The sequence below is a fragment of the Mycteria americana genome, chromosome 3, assembly GCF_035582795.1.
Source record: "Mycteria americana isolate JAX WOST 10 ecotype Jacksonville Zoo and Gardens chromosome 3, USCA_MyAme_1.0, whole genome shotgun sequence".
Classification (NCBI taxonomy): Eukaryota; Metazoa; Chordata; class Aves; order Ciconiiformes; family Ciconiidae; genus Mycteria; species Mycteria americana.
The window spans coordinates 51,383,771-51,403,238 of record NC_134367.1 but is presented as its reverse complement, the minus strand read 5'-3'; the positions used below and the strand labels follow the sequence as shown (position 1 = coordinate 51,403,238).

The 19,468-nt window shown below is 39.8% G+C and overlaps 1 protein-coding gene across 1 annotated transcript in view; it reads left to right on the top strand.

Moving 5' to 3' along the window:
• The window catches only part of SEC63 (SEC63 protein translocation regulator), a 65,776-nt gene extending 51,298 nt beyond the window's left edge, over positions 1-14,478 (top strand). Inside the window, exons 14-21 of the mRNA XM_075498494.1 lie at positions 1,340-1,422; positions 3,101-3,160; positions 3,388-3,546; positions 4,282-4,440; positions 5,405-5,506; positions 11,792-11,890; positions 12,740-12,844; positions 13,354-14,478. Coding sequence (XP_075354609.1) covers positions 1,340-1,422; positions 3,101-3,160; positions 3,388-3,546; positions 4,282-4,440; positions 5,405-5,506; positions 11,792-11,890; positions 12,740-12,844; positions 13,354-13,497 — 911 coding nt within the window. The 3' untranslated portion in view covers positions 13,498-14,478. The remainder of the gene's footprint in view (positions 1-1,339; positions 1,423-3,100; positions 3,161-3,387; positions 3,547-4,281; positions 4,441-5,404; positions 5,507-11,791; positions 11,891-12,739; positions 12,845-13,353) is intronic.
• The last annotated feature ends 4,990 nt before the right edge of the window (positions 14,479-19,468 follow it).

Genomic DNA, 19,468 nt, shown 5'->3' with positions numbered 1-19,468 from the left:
GTCCTGAACAGGCCAAAGTCTGCCCTCCAGAAGTCCATGGTAGCGGTTTTGCTCGTCCCCCTCCTTACTTCGCCCTGAATCAAGAACTCGATTCTCAGTCAGTTCTCAACTCAATTCTCAATTTCAGTGGAACTCAATTCTCTCTTTCAGTGGAAAGCGAATTGGTTCTGCGGTCTCCTTTCCTTTGTAGAAGATCAGTGCTAGTAAATGTGAGATAATTGAAAGGTTGTTCTAATACTTGTTTCTAATTTATATTGTTACTGTGGTTGCAATGATCAAAATGTGATATGTTTTGTTGGGTAGCCTAATTTGTAATTTTGCTTATGCATAGTCCTCTGTGAGAAGTAAATGTTGATGGAAATATCTATTAAGGAAGCAAATGTCTGTTAATCTTGAGATTTCTAAGTGTTACTTATGTGTGTTTTCTGAAAAATAAACAGACAAAAGACTTTATCTTATTGTAGCATAGGATTGTAGAGAGTCCTGTTAATCTGCTTAATTCAGTCTTGAAGTACCTTCCCATATTTTGGCAAGCAACCTTTTTCTGCCTATAGTCTTCATTTGTCACATGACTGTACTCAGGTGTGGTATGGAAGATTAAACAATGCATATGCTTTTCTGTTTAGCTCAGTATTACCATTATATAAAATATTTATGTAAAACTAGTGAATAGTAAAACTGCTTTCTTGGGGGGCAGGGGGGTGGATAAAATTTCTACACTGGGATATAACTCTATTCCTCCCCAACCTGGGACATTTTCCAGTTCATAGATTGGAGATATAAACTCCTCAGTGGCTTTCCTGTCAGTTTTATGTTCAATGTTTTAGTTAAAATAATCATTGCTGTTCTTTTATTTTCCTTTGCCTTCTACTTTAAAAAAAGAATTAAATGCGTGATTGTTAATGTGGCATTGAAATTGAGTTGTTAATCATATGAAAGTCAGGAAAATCAAAGTTATGATTCCCAGAACAAATATAACAGGGTCCCTTTGGTCATGTGTGGTATTTCATGTTTCTGAAGTTTTATGCTTTAATATATAATGCACAATATTACAGAGTTATGGTTCCCACAGCAGCTGTAACTTTGGATTTTCTAACTTTTATGCAATTAAAATTTCAAACTCAATGTTGCTATTTTATAGTTTGCTGAATTACCAGCCCTCATCCTGACAGTATATTTGAGGTTGTAAGAGACTTAATAAATAATATTTGGAAATTATTTTTTGTTAAAAATTCTGGAATTTATATGCTTATATCTAGACACAGCAGAAACAAATGTTTGATGGAAAAAAAGGCTTTAAAGAAGTGTAATAGGTGTGTTGCTTTTCTTTTTACACTAGTTCTGGATGATGAAGACAGCAACAATATTACAGTAGGTTCTCTTGTCACCGTTCTGGTCACACTAACAAGACAGACCATGGCAGTAAGTATTAAGAATACTTGTTATTTCAGGGTAACTGCAAGTATATGCTAATAAACAGGCATTTCTTCTTTGTGAGCTAACATACTGTTTTGTAAATATAACTGTAAGACTAAGATTTGAAATTGAGAACTTGTGCTCTTAATCCTTCCTTATGTTTTTGTTTCTGAATGAGAAAGTTTTCCTGGAATCAAACCAAAGTTCAGTCTGACCCGTTGCAGTTGTCTAGGGAACAGTAAAAGAATACGGCAAGTGATACTGCCTTGAGGTTTGTAAATAACAGGAAAAGAGACATTCAGAAACTTAGTTCTTGAACTAGAATAAAGTATTCACTCAAGACCTTAGGACAGTGTTTGATTTCACTTTATGTGGGCTCATAATGTTACAAATCTCTTGGGTGTTTCAGACACTTCTATGAAAGAAACTCAGTCCAGCAGAATGCAGAATATACATAACTTAATATAAAGGAGGTACGCTAGTGCCACATGAAGAAAGTAGACTGCTGAATGGGAAGTAATGTGGCATAACCAAAATAATACTACACCCTAGTAGTGAAACTTCTGACTTGTGCTTATTTTTTAGCTTAAAACAGAGTAGTGACTTTCTTTGAACAAAAAATGTAACACACAGAAACTAAACACACTTTTACCTAACAAAGCCTACAGTGTCAATTTTTGCATCTGTACTATTCAGAGAATTGTCTAAGTAAACAGTCTGAGTTATGCCTCTAAGGTAAGGCATACAAGCATGAGTATTACAGTTGAGGATCAGACTAGCCATTGAAGCCAGTTCAGCAGAAAGCAGTCTGTATATATAACTACTGTGTGTTCATGCTATGGAATTTCAGAATCATCTGAAAGAGTGTCATCTCGATAACTGAGGATGCAGTAGATAGAAAGTAAAAGCACTATATCACTGTGCTAGATCTTATAAATGAAGGAAACTGAAAATTATGAACATATTGAACTGTACTTAGACCGTAATTAAAATGTCTGACAGCATATAGAAAACTCATTTAAGATGTTTTCTATGTGAACTCCACTAGGCAGTCTGGCATTGAGATACATGACCTAAAAACTAGAGCTAGCCTTTTATATGATGCTTTTTTTTTTTGTGGTGGTATCTCATATTTGCCATCTTTATATAAGACAGCTCTTTTTTTAATGGCATATAGTATGTTTTGAAGAAAGAAATGCATGAAAAAATTCCATTTGCATAGAGACGTTCTAGTCTACATAATACTAACATTGTGTTTTGTCTTAACGTTTCATATTTCTGGTTTGATTTGTTGTACTGAGTCCCTGAGTAGCAGTGCAGCTGTTGAAGTTTTTAATGCTCTGGCAACTGGAGCAGAATTTGCATTTTACTACTGCTTGCTTTTGTGATACTGGATTTCTATGCTTTATAAAACAAGTAGATTCTTTGGAACAAGATGATATGTTGTTACTAAATTTCTTTATAATGCTAGTGATGGAAAAATCCTAGACCAAATGTTCAAAATAGTGTTTAATTTTGATCTTTTAATCCTCTGTTCTGTTTGTCACTGATAAAAGAATTTGCTATAATGAGTAAAACTAAATCACCTTAATCAGGTCCGAAGGTTTAAGTTCAAATATAAAACAATAATTTGCTCTTTTGGTACAGAGAGGCATTAATAGTTTTCATATCTTTCTCTAACCAGGAAGTGTTTGAAAAGGAACAGTCTATATGTGCAGCGGAAGAGCAACCAACAGAAGATGGAGTAAGTGAAGAATGAATTTTCCTCTTGCTAGCTGAAGAGAACTTTCTTTCAGATCTTGAGTTGCTAATTGTGTGCTTCTCAAGCATTTTTTTTTCCAGAAATGCCTACTGAAGTGTCTCTTGAGCTATGCTTTCTAACTTTGGTTCTCAGCTTAAAATGCTTAACATACAGTGAATGCCTGAAATTTAATGAACAGAATAAATATTTTAAATACTGCTTTCCTACAGCAAGGAGATGTCAACAAAGTTAAGAGCAAAGGATGGCAGCAAAAGAATAAAGGAACCAAGAAAGCTTCAAAATCAAAGAAAAAGAAGCCATTGAAAAAGAAGCCCGTGCCACCTTCATTGCAGCCACCGAAACAGCAGAAGCAAAAACAAGCTAATGGGGTAGCTCATAGCTTCATTGATATTCTAGTATTTTGTTCATCTTACCACTCCTCATCTCACGGGTTTTTTGTATCTGTCTGTTATGCTTCATTCTATGCTTTTGTAAAGCATATCTCCTAAAATAGCTTTTTTTTTTTTTCTTTACATTTAAAAATCACTGGTAAAGTAATCAGGGAACCACTGCAGTAATGTTTCCAGCAGCCTGCTGAAAGTTGTGCCCCACTACTTTAGAAGTCCGGCTTCATAGTCCCTTCTTATTAGTTCTTGTTATGCTGCCTTCTGGGAGGTGAATTGTTCTGTACCTTCTACTTTTCCTTTAAAGGAAAAAACTGAAATGAGACTTTCTTCTGTAAATTAAGTAGCTTTAGTACCTTTATGCTCCCACTGCATGGTGTTTTCTCCACCTCATGGGCTATGTTGTAGGTACTTTCTTATATTCTCTCTAATTTTCTTATGACTCTTTGAAATGCGACCCCAGAATCAAATACTGTTTTCTCCTATTCGTGTTGTGCGTGCCATACGGAGAAGGAAAATTGCTCTCCTGCTCCTCTTAGCACGAGAGGTGAAAAGGATTAATCTTCACTGTAGACATACTCTGTGACACAAAGAGAGTGTAGATCAAAATAGGAAATAAGGGTTATGACCTTAAGACAGGTGCTGTGAATGCTGTGTACTACAGTAATGCAGACAAACTAAGTTAGAGGTTTTTGTTTTTTATTTTTTCTTTCCTATTAGGAAGTAGTTGCGAAGGAAGAAGAAGAGGAGATCTCTGATAAAGGAAGTGAATCTGAAGAAGAAGAAACAAACAGGGACTCTCAAAGTGAAAAAGATGATGGAAGTGACAGAGACTCTGACAGAGAACAAGATGAGAAGCAAAACAAAGATGATGAAGCTGTAAGCCTTACTTTTTCTTGAAGGGTAATGTTGCCTCTGGGGTTGAGAGAAAATGCATTTTAATCCTCTAGCATCCCCTCAGGCTAGGCAACACTAGGATGAAGGAGTAATTGCAGTTCTCCAAAGGTTTTCAGACCTCATTCTGGCCTAAGAGCTTTGTCATTGCACGTCTGTTTCAGAGAGAGCAGTGAAGGGTCTTTGCAGTGTAGATGGAAAACTTAAAAAAATGACATGAGAAAAATAGCTTAACTTCAGGGAAAGATTGTCATTTTTCTTTCAGCTTAATTTGATTACTAGCTGCTCCAGATTTTGTGAGATAAAGTCTCTCCTTTGAACTTTGTTCTTTACATGCAGTGGCTGTGGCATACTGCATAGCACATAGTATAAGCATGCAGTAGTTGAACGAACTTGTACATGTGCTTACGAAACTCTAGTAACTGTTAATCATCAAGTTAGCCGTTAGAAATTGTAATTGAGAATGAGGCATTGTGGTGGCAGATGATTTCTGCACCACACGTCTTACAGTGGAAGACTTGAGAGTGACAGCTGGAAGTCCTGTACAGGGTGAGAATATGCTTCTGATGGGAAAAGAATTATTAAGCTTGTAATCAAGACTCTTACAGCTCAAGTAGTCAGTGTTTATAGGCAGTGCTGTAGAAGTGAGTTTTGAAGAATGTGTGCAAGCCCCGCAGGTCTGTCTTCTGGGGTTTTTGTTGTTTTTTTTTTTTTAAATATTTACATGAATGGTCTCTTTAGTTTCACTGTGGCTTGATTTTTTTTTTTTTTTTTTTCTTTTAATCATACTGTATAACTTAATCTCTATGTGCCTTTCCCTTTTATAATGTGTAGTGTAGCACAAGAACTTGTCATATGTATAATTTCCATGGGCTAAAACTTCTTTCTCTTTTTTTTTAATGCAAAAGATGACTACTGCACAGTAACTCTTTAAACTTGCCTTTGACAGGAGTGGCAAGAATTACAGCAAAGTATACAGAGAAAGGAAAGAGCCCTTCTTGAAACAAAGTCAAAGATAACGCATCCTGTTTACAGTCTTTTTTTTCCTGAGGTCAGTAATAGAAAACATTACAGTTGTGAAACATGAGAATTAATATAATACAAATTAATTACTCTTTTTATATTTTTACTGTAAATACTGGGCTTTTTAAAAAGTCTAATACTTGAAAAAATTGCTAATCTTCATTTAAAAAAAGTCTTGATTTATAAAATCCTGTTAAACTTCTTCAGGTACTTTCCTAAAAACTTTTAATGTATTATTCTTTCTATCCTGTTCCCAGAGACTTGCAAACTTGTATAGAATTTAAGGTTCCTTTTTGATGGCAATAATGCTAAAGTGTTTTTCTGCTGATCTGCTACATATAGATACATAGATTCAGAATGAAACCTTTCAGGTATATAGGGATCAAATTTGTAGTCCTTTTCTTGTCTTTTTTTTTTTTTTTTGCTATAGAAGGTGAGTATTCACCTTTTTTTTTTTTTTTAAATGTTTGTATTACTTGCTCTTTATCTAACTGCAAGTGCCTGTGAGTGGGAGAGGTCCTGACCCCTCCTGTGTTAACAGTAATGACAGGAGAGTTTGGGGGTCACTTGGATCAGCAGATTGTTTTGGCTTGCTGCTTGACTTCCAGTCTCAACGCAACAGCGCATTGGCAACACAATGTGCAGCTGTGGAAGATGGGGAGGGTTGGCAAAGCTGTCTCTTTCTACCACAGTGTAGTCTGGAAGTGGTGGAAGCCACTTGTGGAACAGTCTTTCCTGTAGAGCTCAAAAATACAAGATCAGGTGTGGATGGGTATCAGAGAAAGGGATGTATTTGAGAGTGCTGACTCAGTATAGCAGACAGACTGAGGTGTCTCTACAGCAGTCTTTGTGTTGAAAGTATGTTCCAATATATCAGTTTTTACTTACACAACCAGCTAACCACTCAATAGGTGTCTGAAAACCCATTACAGCAATGAAACCTTGAAAAAGATGGGATTTTTTTAAAGTGTGGGTTTTGTGTTCTGAGCAAATCAGTTAGGTCTTTGGAAAGCAACCAGATTGGAACCAGGAGGAAGGAGTATTTGGCTACAATTTCTTTCCAGGTCAGTGGTTCAGAGGGGGTTTCCTTTGCTTCCCTGCTGTCTGACTAGGGAATTAATCTAGGGTCTCTTCTCTCTCATCGTGTTATCTCCAATAACAGGGAGGTGAGATGCAAGGCTTATGCTTCCTCTTGTGATTTAAAGGAGACAGCTGAGACAGGGAAGAACAGGAAAACATGAGAAAAATGGAAGACTGTATATTTGCTCCCTCTTTTCAGTTCCCAAAGTTCTTTATGTCTATACCCTGTACAGCTTGTTGCGTGTGCAAAACATACTTTGTGGTCCCCATGCTTGTGATCATACTATTCCTGCTGTTTTTACCTAGTTCTGCCATCATTAGAAAGCTAAGTGTGGGAAACAAGACCTGTTGCTAAGGAGCCAGACAAGATATACAAATAAACCAAGGAAATTGTCTTCCTGAAGGCCTTAGCTGAGAGTTGTGTGGCCTCAGGATGTCTAGTTTTGTAATGGCTGATCTTAATGCTGTATTTTCCTGACACCGTTAGGTACCCTCCCATCTCTCAGTACAGCTTCCAGCGGTACACCAGTATAAACAGAAAAAGGTGTACTGGCATTCTGCTCTTCTGGCTGTGTTAGATCATGTCAACTATGCAGCAGAGTCTTAATACCTCCTTGCTGCGAAGGCAGCTGGCTTTGGTCATCAGTCTAAGCTCAAACAGTGAGTATGTGCTATGCCCAGTGCCACAGAGGTGCTAACTATTCGTATTTCTTTTTTACTGCGCTCAGGGTTCCTTTGGAGACTTCACTTACACTTACTCTGTACAAAGCTGCTTAAGCTTCAGCTGTGTGTAACCAAGCTGCTGATGGGTTTTATTATAAAACTTAAATACAGTACTATGCTAAAAAAAAAAAAAAAATCTAGGGCTGAACTGAATGCTTGAACTTGAAAGATACACACGTATTATCTTATGGTACTGCATTTTCCACCCTCTCTTCACTGATTTCCTGAAAGTTGAATGCAGCTGTACTTAGTGCTGTAGCTGCAGTTGGAGCATGTTCAGATACGAGTTGATTTGCAACGTCCGAAGAACAAAATCCATCGTACTCTCTGGGTGGTTTTTCATCTGTGATTTAGAGTATTACGTGTATTGTGGTCATGGCCAGTTCAGAGATGCAGAGTTAAGGATGAAATGCTGTAGTTGTGTGAATCTCTGTATTTCCAGAATTTATGGATGTTTGAGTGTAGCTGAGCCTAATATACTTGTTCTCAGGAGGTAGCCTTAACACTGTTTCATCTAAGTTTTGGGGCAGTTGATTACTTTGCCAGAGATGCATCTTTAATCTATGCAGGTTCCTAAATAATTATCTTCTGCTCCTGCATCCATGGATCCAGAAAGTGCACAGATTGTAGTTTTGACATTTTTAGGTAGAAACTGGCCCTGGTGTTCCAATTTCATGAACATACTGGTTCCCTGGCATGCCAAACCTTGCACCCATCTGTTAAAGGGCATTTTGCCCGCTTGCCTGTTAGCTTGCCAGATTCTTACAGGCATAAACTTTAAATTCACCCAATAAGAGAGAGGAAAATGACACTCCTGCACAGTTATCCGTTCTATAAAAAAGCAGTGGCACTTTGGTGCTGGAGCTTGACTCCCAAAGAGTTTACTTTATAGATTCCTTTGAGCATTAGATCAATGAATGTTGTTTGTTCTGGTATTTCTTCCCCCCCCTTGGCTGTTATTTTTACCAGTTTTTGTGAAAATCCAGTTGACAGTTTTGATCTTTTGTTCTAAAAAAAATATATTCCTTGCCATTGAGGGTGATGGAAGCATACACAATGTATGGTAAGTCAGCACAGTGTTTTGGTAATGTGAAAAATAATGTATTAATATAAATGCAGATCCTTTTTTCTATGGTCAGAGTCCTTATAGGCCCAAAATGGTGAGTAGCCATTTCTGTAATGAATCTAGCTTCTTGTTCTTGTTCATCTGTACTATTTATACTGTTTATCCTTCTATTCCTAGAGGCCCCTTGGCTAGGAAATAAACACTTCGACTGCATAAGATTCTTCTTTGCTACAGCTGTCAAGCAGATTGACAATATATTTATTGCTGAAACTTACATATAAAATAACTTATGCCTTATAATCACATGGGACAGGTTTTCATAAAGAAAATCACTTGGAATAGTTGTAAAAAGGACTTCTTGATTCTACAAATTCTGGTCTTAAATAGTATATTAATAGGTTTTTGTCCTGTTCTCAGTGCCTGCCTGTTGTTCTAAATACATGAAGGAATGCTGTTGCTTTACTGTGATGCAGTTGCTTTCACTTTTATACACTGTAAAAAGGGGCATTAACATATTGAGTTAATTTTACACTCTGCTCTGGGACTCAACTGTGCTAATCAGGGTGTTTTGGTTGCTGGTGTGAGTGTCTTGCCTTTGTAAATCTGTAGTTTGCTAGTTGAATATTTCTGTGAGATGGTGATTCTCGTGGAGGTTCTCCTGGAGAAACTGGCTGCTTGTGGCTTGGACAGGTGTACTCTTTGCTGGGTAAAAAAACTGGCTGGATGGCTGAGCCCAGAGAGTGGTGGTGAATGGAGTTAAATCCAGTTGGCGGCTGGTCACAAGTGGTGTTCCCCAGGGCTCAGTACTGGGGCCAGTTCTGTTTAACATCTTTATCAATGATCTGGATGAAGGGATCGAGTGCACCCTCAGTAAGTTTGCATGTGACACCAAGTTGTGTGGGAGTGTTGATCTGCTTGAGGGGAGGAAAGCTCTGCAGAGGGACCTGGACAGGCTGGATCCATGAGCTGAGGCCAATTGTATGGGGTTCAACAAGGCCAAGTGCCAGGTCCTGCACTTGGGCCACAGCAACCCCATGCAACGCTACAGGCTTGGGGCAGAGTGGCTGGAAAGCTGCCTGGGGGAAAAGGACCTGGGGGTGTTGGTCAACAGCCAGCTGAATATGATCCAGCAGTGTGCCCAGGTGGCCAAGAAAGCCAATGGCATCCTGGCTTGTATCAAAAATAGTGTGGCCAGCAGGAGTAGGGAAGTGATTGTGCCCCTGTACTCAGCACTGGTGAGGCCGCACCTCGAATGCTGTGTTCAGTTTTGGGCCCCTCACTACAAGAGAGACATTGAGGTACTGGAGCGTGTCCAGAGAAGGGCAATGAAGCTGGTGAAGGGTCTGGAGCAGAAGTCTTATGAGGAGTGGCTGAGGGAACTGGGGTTGTTTAGCCTGGAGAAAAGGAGGCTGAGGGGAGACCTTATCGCTCTCTACAACTGCCTGAAAGGAGGTTGTAGAGAGGTGGGGGTCGGTCTCTTCTCCCAGGTAACAAGTGATAGGAGGAGAGGAAATGGCCTCAAGCTGTGCCAGGGGAGGTTTAGACTGGATATTAGGAAATTTTACTTCACTGAAAGGGTTATCAAGCATTGGAACAGGCTGCCCAGGGAAGTGGTTGAGTCGCCATCCCTGGAAGTATTTAAAAGACATTTGGATGAGGTGCTTATGGACATGGTGTAGTGGTGGTCTTGGCAGTGTTAGGTTTACGGTTGGACTCGATGATCTTAAAGGTCTTTTCCAACCTATACGATTCTGTGATAATTATTACTAGCATAACAATTAGTCACTTCAAAAGAGAAAAGGAGTTAATTTAGCTTTTGTAATTTTTCAGCCTGCATTATTTAAATTCCAGATCACCAAACACTGGCTTCTGAAGTGTTTAAAGAAAAACAAAACAAAACCAAACAACACACCAAAACTACTGAACTTTTGACTCTTCCAGTAGAGACAAAAATTATTCAAATTCTACATATGAACAGCATTTGCTTCCCACCTGTGGAATTTGGAAGGGGCTCAGTGGTGGTGTTAAAGTCCACTGAATCCTTTTATTCAGTCCTTCTAATGCTGTTACATTAAAAACAAAACAACCACTTTCATGTGGCACCGAAGCAACTACCTGATTGTTGTTGGTATAAATATATAAAAATTGGCCTCCTGGTTTGGAGCTTGACTGGTGACTGTCATAAGATGCACTCTTTAGAGGTCCAGTCTGTTATAAACACGATCAGTTACCACTATCAGGGGTGGATAAAAATTGTTTTGGAACACTGTTCAGCAGGCTAACATTTGGGTTGTCTAAAAGGTGTGGGTTTTCCCCCTTTGTTCCCTAAGGGTAAGACTACGCTGTTATGACTATTACCGATCTACTAAAATACTTCTTCATATTTATGAAGAAGTCTTCTGTGCCACACACCCATCCACCCCCTCACTCTTTTTAAGAAAAGACTTAAGGAGGTGAAGGAACGGAAACTTGCTTTGCAGTACTGAACTGACTTCTTTGCAATAAAAAGCTTTCAGCTTCTATTAAAACAAAGTGGGTTTTGCTTAAAATGTGTCAGAGGGTTAACCAAAAAGGAATAGTGGTTAAATGAAGAACAGTTGATGTTGAAGAGCTACAGTCTTTCCCATTTGAGAATGGTTGTGTCTGCGCTGCTGAACTGCACCACAGTCTTAAAAATCTGACTCCAATTGAGGGATAAACTGTTAGTTTTGTACAGTGTTGCTGTCTTTTATGATGGACTGCACTCATTGAATTTCATTTAGTTTAGGAACTCTGCTTTAGTGCCTGCAGTGGCAAGACCTTTGAGACCTGTAGCTATTTTGAAAGCTGTGTGTCATAGGCTGCAGTTGTTGGGTATCCTTCATAAATATTGATATTGCCTGCAGTTAATACTTCCTTGAAGTGAAATCTCGGTATGTCCAAATTCCAACTTTCAGCAGATTCCTACTTTTTGGAGAGGGAGAGGAGAAGTGGGGCAAAGCATACTTTCCTGAAAAAGATTGTTTACTGGAAAGAGTACTTCATCTGTCTTTTGGCATGCCTTGCTTTATATACTGACCTTTTTATTCAGGCTGGATTTCTGTTGAAGGATTTAAGGTAGTATTATATTGCATGAAGTTGCTCGTTAATCCTCAGTGGACACAATTCCTCAGAACGGTTCCATGTCTTGTGTAGTAGCTTAGGCTGAATATACAGAATGAAGCCTTTGCAGACTAACAGTTACTTGCGATAACCTGTTTGCTTTCAGAGTGCAATATATACTGTATATTTTATTCATACACACCCAAGGGTTTAAAAAAAAAAACACCAAACACAAACCACCTCCTTTCTATCTGTATTATAAGGACCAGTGAATCATAATTACCTGTTATAAAGTGTAGGGGCATCATTTCATATGACTTCAATAATTCTGGTTGGCTTTTTTTTCCTTTTCTTTTATGAAAGGAAAAACAAGAATGGTGGTGGCTGTATATTGCAGACCGGAAGGAGCAGATGCTAATATGTATGCCATATCATGTTTGTACACTAAAAGATAAAGAAGAGGTAAAGTACTTCAAGAATTTTCTTTTGGGGTATTACAGAACTATACTGAAGTATCTTATGGTATGCAAATACATTTAGATTTTAATTTTTTCATATTTTTCTCTTAAGATGGAAAACAAATTTTACTCTCCTGACAAAAGTAGAGAAGAGCCTTTTAACTGTGAAAATTGATAATGGAGAACGAAAAAATAATTTAAGACGACTTTCAAGTTTCTTTGCAGAATATGTTTTTTTCCCCCTAATATCAAAAGCTGATGAAAATCGGTATTCATACACAATGATCATTCTTAAAGTTATTCAAATGTATGAGAAATACTAAGTGTTCTTTTTCTGTAAAGCAGAGGCTGTGACAAATTAATTAGCCTCGGCTCATATGAACCTTTCTGAGACTGTAACCGTTGGCTGTGTTCTTTGCTGTTCTGAAAAATGGAGATTTGATGTATTTTGTTCTTTCAAACTAGATTTTATGTTCAATTTCAAATAACAGTAGAGTTAGACTAATACTTTCAGCAGACAAAATATTTTAACCTGTTTGGGGTTTTGAGAATTAGGGGGCATACAACAGGGTGAAATTGTGTACTTAATGTAGAGTTACTTGGTCTAATTGAGAAAAAAATGTGACTCGATGATTATTCAACTTTGATGGAAGGTATTGTGCTTGGGTATTCTCTTTTTTCCTGCGGGTATTATGTAGAGATTTTCAAAGAAGTGACACTTGTAAGAAACTAAAACTTCTTAAGAAAATATTATTCTGTAGTATTATGTATTGCTCATTAGAATACTGAGGTACTTGTTCCAATGTATCACTTGAAAGCAGTAAGAACTTATGGTGTGATTTCTGTTTTGTAGGTAGAGCTGAAGTTCCCAGCACCAGGCAAGCCTGGAAACTATCAGTACACAGTTTATTTAAGATCGGATTCATATATGGGATTGGACCAGATTAAACCATTGAAGGTGATGTTTAATTGTGTTATATGTTTATATTATATTGAAAGCTACTTCTTATGGCTATTAAAACCCCAGAAGTCCTGTTATCTTTAAGAATTCAAGCTGTCCTAATTTTAAAACAGTGGCAAGGAGGGACTTATAAGCAATTTCTGCCTGATGCCAGTAGTGGCGATTTTATGATGGATTAAATGGGACTAAAGTTTGTGATGCTTTCCAGTGCCTGTATATTTTAATACATGTTTTCTCATGTTTATTCAATTTCTGCAGTATGGTTGGCTCTGGCTTTATACCTTGAGGTCTGGCATGCCTTATTTCTGGAATCAGTTGTTGGTTTGGGGGTATGTGTGTGTTTGGTGGGGTTTTTTTGTTTGTTTGTTTTGGGGGTTTGTTTGTTTGTTTAAACTGTCCATTTGTGTGGTGTGTCATTTTTGCTTTTGTTTTGTTTTCCCAAATTGGAATGTATTGTCTGTAACCCTTTTTTCCTGTCTTCTTTCTTTTTCGTTACCCAATCACAGCTGGAAGTTCATGAAGCAAAACCAGTGCCAGAAAATCATCCACAATGGGATACAGCAATAGAAGGTGATGAGGACCAGGAAGACAGTGAGGGCTTTGAAGACAGTTTTGAGGAGGAAGAGGAAGAGGAGGAAGATGATGATTAAACAATACTATTGATTGACTACAATATCTGCACACACTGCAAACTCTTGGTCTGACTGTGGAACTGTACAATAACCAAGAAACACAGTACAGAAGCTTTGAGAAGGCTGAATTTAATTTTTCTTTACCAATTAAGAGTGCATTACGTAACTTCTCAGTGGAGGTGAAACAAATCTGTTGCCATTGATACACCTTGGGATATGCTTATGGCTCATTATAGCCTTCAAGTGCAGGATGGTGCATTTGTTTCAATTGAAAATAAAAGCTTTTTTATTATAAATGTCCGAAAGTGTGGGCTATGTATTGTCTGATCAGTTTAGGGTCCAATTTAAATAAAAGGTACTATTCGCTAGGAGCAAACTTTAAATCAATTTTTCTGCATTAGGAATTTATTTTAGAAAACGTTTTGGTATATTTGACATTACAAATCTCTGTTGATTGAAACAACATCTGCTCAACTTTCAAACTTGATTGGTTCTGTGGTATTCATTAAATATTTTGCTGTGATACTGCTCACATCATTCATAGCTTTAAAAATCTGTTTTACATAACTTGGTCATTATAAATTGGCATCATACCCATTGCCACATTCCATATATTCTGGAGGGCTGCTTTTTTAGGACTGTTGCCTTTTTATGCCCAAATTATAATGGAAATCAAACTTTCTTGACTCTGCCATAGGATACTTATTAATGGCTTAAAACATTTTTAAGCCTTTATTTCATCAGATCAGCAGAAGATCTGAGTCTTTTGATAAACAAAATGTCTGAAAGCAATTTTGGGACCACGTGTTAGTAAGTTGGTGGCTTTTGTGTAATACCTTTATAAAGAAGGTACATGCTGAAAGCCGAAGTATATTCTTAACTCTGAATCTACCTGACACTGTTGGAAACATTTTAAAAGTAAAATACAACATGCAAAGAGGGCATGTTTTGTATCAATTTTGAATTCCCATCAATAAACTGGACAATTTGATGGCTGTTTGCATTTGTAATAGTGTGCATCTCTTTGAGTTTTTTAACCTCAGTCTCTTGCAGGGCTGTAAACAAGACAGTGATTCTATCCCTAGTCCTGTTTTAAAAAAAACAAACAAGTCTAATTAGAGAATAAATTCAGGGAGGAGAGAATCAGGGCTGTTAGTGTATTGTATGACTTGACAAAAGCCATGGATGGATTCTTCCTTTTCTTCCTCTCAATAAAACAAATGAAAGCGATTAATTAAAGTTGTATTTCTATATTTCAGAAATACATACGAGTGTTCTGCAAGTAGGAACAGATGTATTTCTGTTCCTATGTATTGAACTATGAAAATGCAATGCTGTAAACCGTGACAAATTGTCATGCAGGAAAATTTCCATCCTATGAAAATTGCCCAAAGCCAGAATAGGTGCACACTAATTTGTGACCTTGTTTATTAGAAAGGGTTGTCACTTTAAATGCAAATTTACATTGTTACATTCTTTGTAATCGCAATAGTTGCAAATAAAACTTCAAAATGGTCTAAATGAGATTATGGTATCTTTCAAAGTACTTCTGAAGTTCATGTTGTGCAGGAAAAACTCTTGTAGATCATAAGCAGTGTCAGGTGTTCAAACTCAAGAATGACGACTAGGTTTAAATTAAATGGCTTGTACACTTGATGCCTTTTAACTCCAGTTTTTATTTGCAAAATACAGTAGAGAAGTAACAATGAAAAAGCACTAGTTGCATTCCATGGGCTTTCAAGCCAAATACTGCACTGATGAGAGAAATGCTCAAGGAAGAGTCACCAGACTCCTTATTATCAAGCAGGCAAAATGAATGCTAAACTTATATTGTTCTGCCAGAACAATTCATAGTGAACTTCTGTGGTGGTTAAAAGTTGGGAAGTGATTATAGTTAGGAGATAAAATTGATAATAAGAGCATGGGGAGGGGGGGAGTGCTCTGACTACTGATCCCTAAATTTGACTATTAAAAGTCAAGGTATATATTTGCAAGATGTGAATGCATTGAAGTGATTTAAAAAAAAAAAAGAAGAAAGAATCATGTCCCTGGTCTGAACACTGAAGTATTTTCTTCTTAAAGATCGAAGCTGACAGCTGGGATTACACAAAGTCTGCAAACCAAGGATAATTCTATTGAGCTAACAAAAGCTAAATCTAATACTTCTTCAAATGTGGGTCTCTTGTATGGTCAAGGTAACTTAATAGAAGATGTGAGGAACAGAATTGCAGTGGTATTGCAAATCTTCATAATGTGAAGAAGGTATGCTGATGCTTTCTCTCATAAAAATAGTGGCTATGTAGTTGTGCATCATTTTACAGCACCTTCTGAGACAGCTGCAAAAATGGGGCCGAGGAGGTATTTTAAGAGCTTCACACAATTAAAAACACCAACTGCAGATGCACAACTCTTATGAGTATTACTACATTATTGAATTGTTGGTTGGTCTATTGTGTGGTGTGTCCATTAACCATTTTTGAATAATGATTTGGGTTGTCATTCAAAGATTGACTACCCCTCTGGAATAACAGTTACCAGGATGAGTAAAACTTTACAGGAAGAAGCAGCATTTTGCTCTCACTGATCACAGAATCACAGAATCACAGAATCATATAGGTTGGAAAAGACCTTTAAGATCATCGAGTCCAACCATAAACCTAACACTGCCAAAAACCATCACTACACCATGTCTCTAAGTACCTCATCCAAACGTCCTTTAAATACCTCCAGGGATGGCGACTCAACCACTTCCCTGGGCAGTCTGTTCCAATGCTTGATAACCCTCTCGGTGAAGAAAAATTTCCTAATATCCAGTCTAAACCTCCCCTGGCGCAACTTGAGGCCATTTCCTCTTGTCCTATCACTTGTTACCTGGGAGAAGAGACCGACCCCCACCTCTCTACAACCTCCTTTCAGGTAGTTGTAGAGAGCGATGAGGTCTCCCCTCAGCCTCCTTTTCTCCAGGCTAAACAGTCCCAGCTCCCTCAGCCGCTCCTCATAAGACTTCTGCTCCAGACCCTTCACCAGCTTCGTTGCCCTTCTCTGTACGCGCTCCAGTACCTCAATATCCCTCTTGTAGTGGGGGGCCCAAAACTGAACACAGTATTCGAGGTGCGGCCTCACCAGTGCCGAGTACAGGGGCACAATCACTTCCCTAGTCCTGCTGGCCACGCTATTTTTGATACAGGCCAGGATGCCATTGGCCTTCTTGGCCACCTGGGCACACTGCTGGCTCATATTCAGGCGGCTGTCAACCAACACCCCCAGGTCCTTCTCTGCCAGGCAGCTTTCCAGCCACTCTTCCCCAAGCCTGTAGCGTTGCATGGGGTTGCTGTGGCCCAAGTGCAGGACCTTGCACTTGGCCTTGTTAAACCTCATACAATTCACCCCAGCCCATCGATCCAGCCTGTCCAGGTCCCTCTGCAGAGCCTGCCTACCCTCCAGCAGATCAACACTCCCACACAACTTGGTGTCGTCTGCAAACTTACTGAGAGTGCACTCGATCCCTTCGTCCAGATCATTGATAAAGATGTTAAACAGAACTGGCCCCAACACCGAGCCCTGGGGAACACCGCTTGTGACCGGCCGCCAACCGGAGTAAACTCCATTCACCACCACTCTCTGGGCCCGGCCGTCCAGCCAGTTCTTTACCCAGCGAAGAGTACACCCGTCCAAGCCATGAGCAGCCAGTTTCTCCAGGAGAATGCCGTGGGAAACCGTGTCAAAGGCTTTACTGAAGTCTAGATAGACAACATCCACAGACTTCCCCTCATCCACTAGGCGGGTCACCTTATCATAGAAGGAGATCAGGTTGGTCAAGCAGGACCTGCCTTTCCTGAACCCATGCTGGCTGGGCCTGATCCCCTGGTTATTCTCTACATGCCGTGTGATAGCACTCAGGATGATCTGCTCCATCAGCTTCCCCGGCACCGAGGTCAGGCTGACAGGCCTGTAGTTCCCCGGGTCCTCCTTCCGGCCCTTCTTGAAGATGGGTGTCACATTCGCTAATCTCCAGTCAGCAGGGACTTCCCCAGTTAGCCAGGACTGCTGGTAAATGATGGAAAGGGCCTTGGTGAGCACATCTGCCAGCTCCTTCAACACTCTCGGGTGGATCTCATCAGGCCCCATAGACTTGTGAGTGTCTAAGTGGTGCAGCAGGTCACTCACCATTTCCCCCTGGATAATGGGGGCTCCAGTCTGGTCCCCATCCCTATCTTCCAACTCCAGGGGCTGGGTACCCATAGAACATTCGGCCCTGCTAATAAAGACTGAGGCAAAGAAGGCATTAAGTACCTCAGCCTTTTCCTCATCCTTGGTCACTGTGTTTCCTCCCACATCTACTAGGGGCTGGAGATTCTCCTTAGCTCTCCTTTTGCTGCTAATGTATTTGAAGAAGTGTTTTTTGTTGTCTTTTATAGCAGCAGCCAGACTGAGCTCTAGCTCAGCTTTGGCCCTTCTAGTTTTCTCCCTGCACAGCCTCGCTACACCCCTGTAGTCCTCCTGAGTTGCCCGCCCCTTCTTCCAGAGGTCATAGACTCTCCTCTTTCTCCTCAGTTCGAGCCAGAGCTCTCTAGTCAGCCAGGCCGGTCTTCTTCCCCGCCGGCTCGTCTTTCGGCACCTGGGGACAGCCCGCTCTTGTGCCTTTAGGACTTCCTCCTTAAAGAATGTCCAGCCTTCCTGGACCCCTTTGCCCATAAGAGCTGCCTCCCAGGGGACTCTGTCGACCAGTCTCCTAAACAGGCTGAAGTCCGCCCTCCGGAAGTCTAAGGTGGCAGTTTTGCCGACCCCCCTCGCCGCTTCTCCACGTATCAAAAACTCTATCATTTCATGATCGCTCTGCCCAAGACAGCCTCCAACCATGTGTATGCCTTGCTTTTTGATAGGGTTTAGGAATGAATTCAGCCAATTTATACCTAACTCAGCTGAAACTCTGGCCTAGTAACTGAAGAGTAAAAAAGTTCTAGAAATAAAATCTGCTTTGCTGCTGCACCCCCTGTGCAATAGTGGCCCGAGCATAATTTGGAAGCGTCTAGTATCGTTTTGGTGTGAATAGATTTATTTTTGCCCTTCTGCTGTCACACTCCTTTTCGTGGCCTCTTGTTCTAGATCAGAGTGGGCATGTGGACTGCCCGCCCAAGCAGAGATGCTGCAAATACCTTTAGGGCTTGCAGAAGCCACTTCAAGGGGAAAAAATTGGACCTGGCTAGAATAGGCAGGAGGTGATGCCACGCAACTGGCCCTGCTCCTCCTGGCTCAGCTCGTGTATGGGTACGGGGTGCGGTAACTTGCAATTAGCGGAGGGAAGCACCGTGAATTGGATTTAGGGCAAATAAATGCTGCTTGTTGAAATAAGGGATAAATTTGAAGTCGATATGCATAGGTAAAAGGAACAAGTTACAAAGATGGGAGTTTGTGTAAAATGATTTAAGCAAAAATGTTGACAGTGGTTGATTAATAATAAAGGAAACTTCCCTTTTTTCCTAGCCTGATGCTGGGTGACTGGACAGTTACACTTGTGCAGAACCCTGATAAAGCCTCTGCAAATGGCAAATGTCTTGCGAGTGGAAAGCCCTTGAGCTGTAGGGGAAGAGAAGGTGCTCTGCCAGCCGAGCGGCTGCAGTTCCAGGCCGCGCTCCAGCAGAGGGAGGCAGGGGCATGGATTTCTCCAGGAAAGCCTGGGATCCTTCCAGAGGGATACCTGGCGTACTCTGAGCCGTAGGTTTGGGTTGGTTTGGTTTTCCCCCTTTCTGGAGGAGGAAGGCATTAGATGGAGGTTGCTTTTCTCTATCTCTCTTCTTTTAAACAACCTCTACTGTTACACGTGCATTCCCCCTATTTTTATATCTCTTTATCTGTGGGTGTTTTCCCCCCAACACCTTGTTGGCTCTTCATTTAAAAGCTGCTGAAGGAAACGCATTTTAAGATTGGAATTATTTAAATAATAATTATTATTATTTAATTATTAAAAAATAAAATCTGGCAGAGAAAG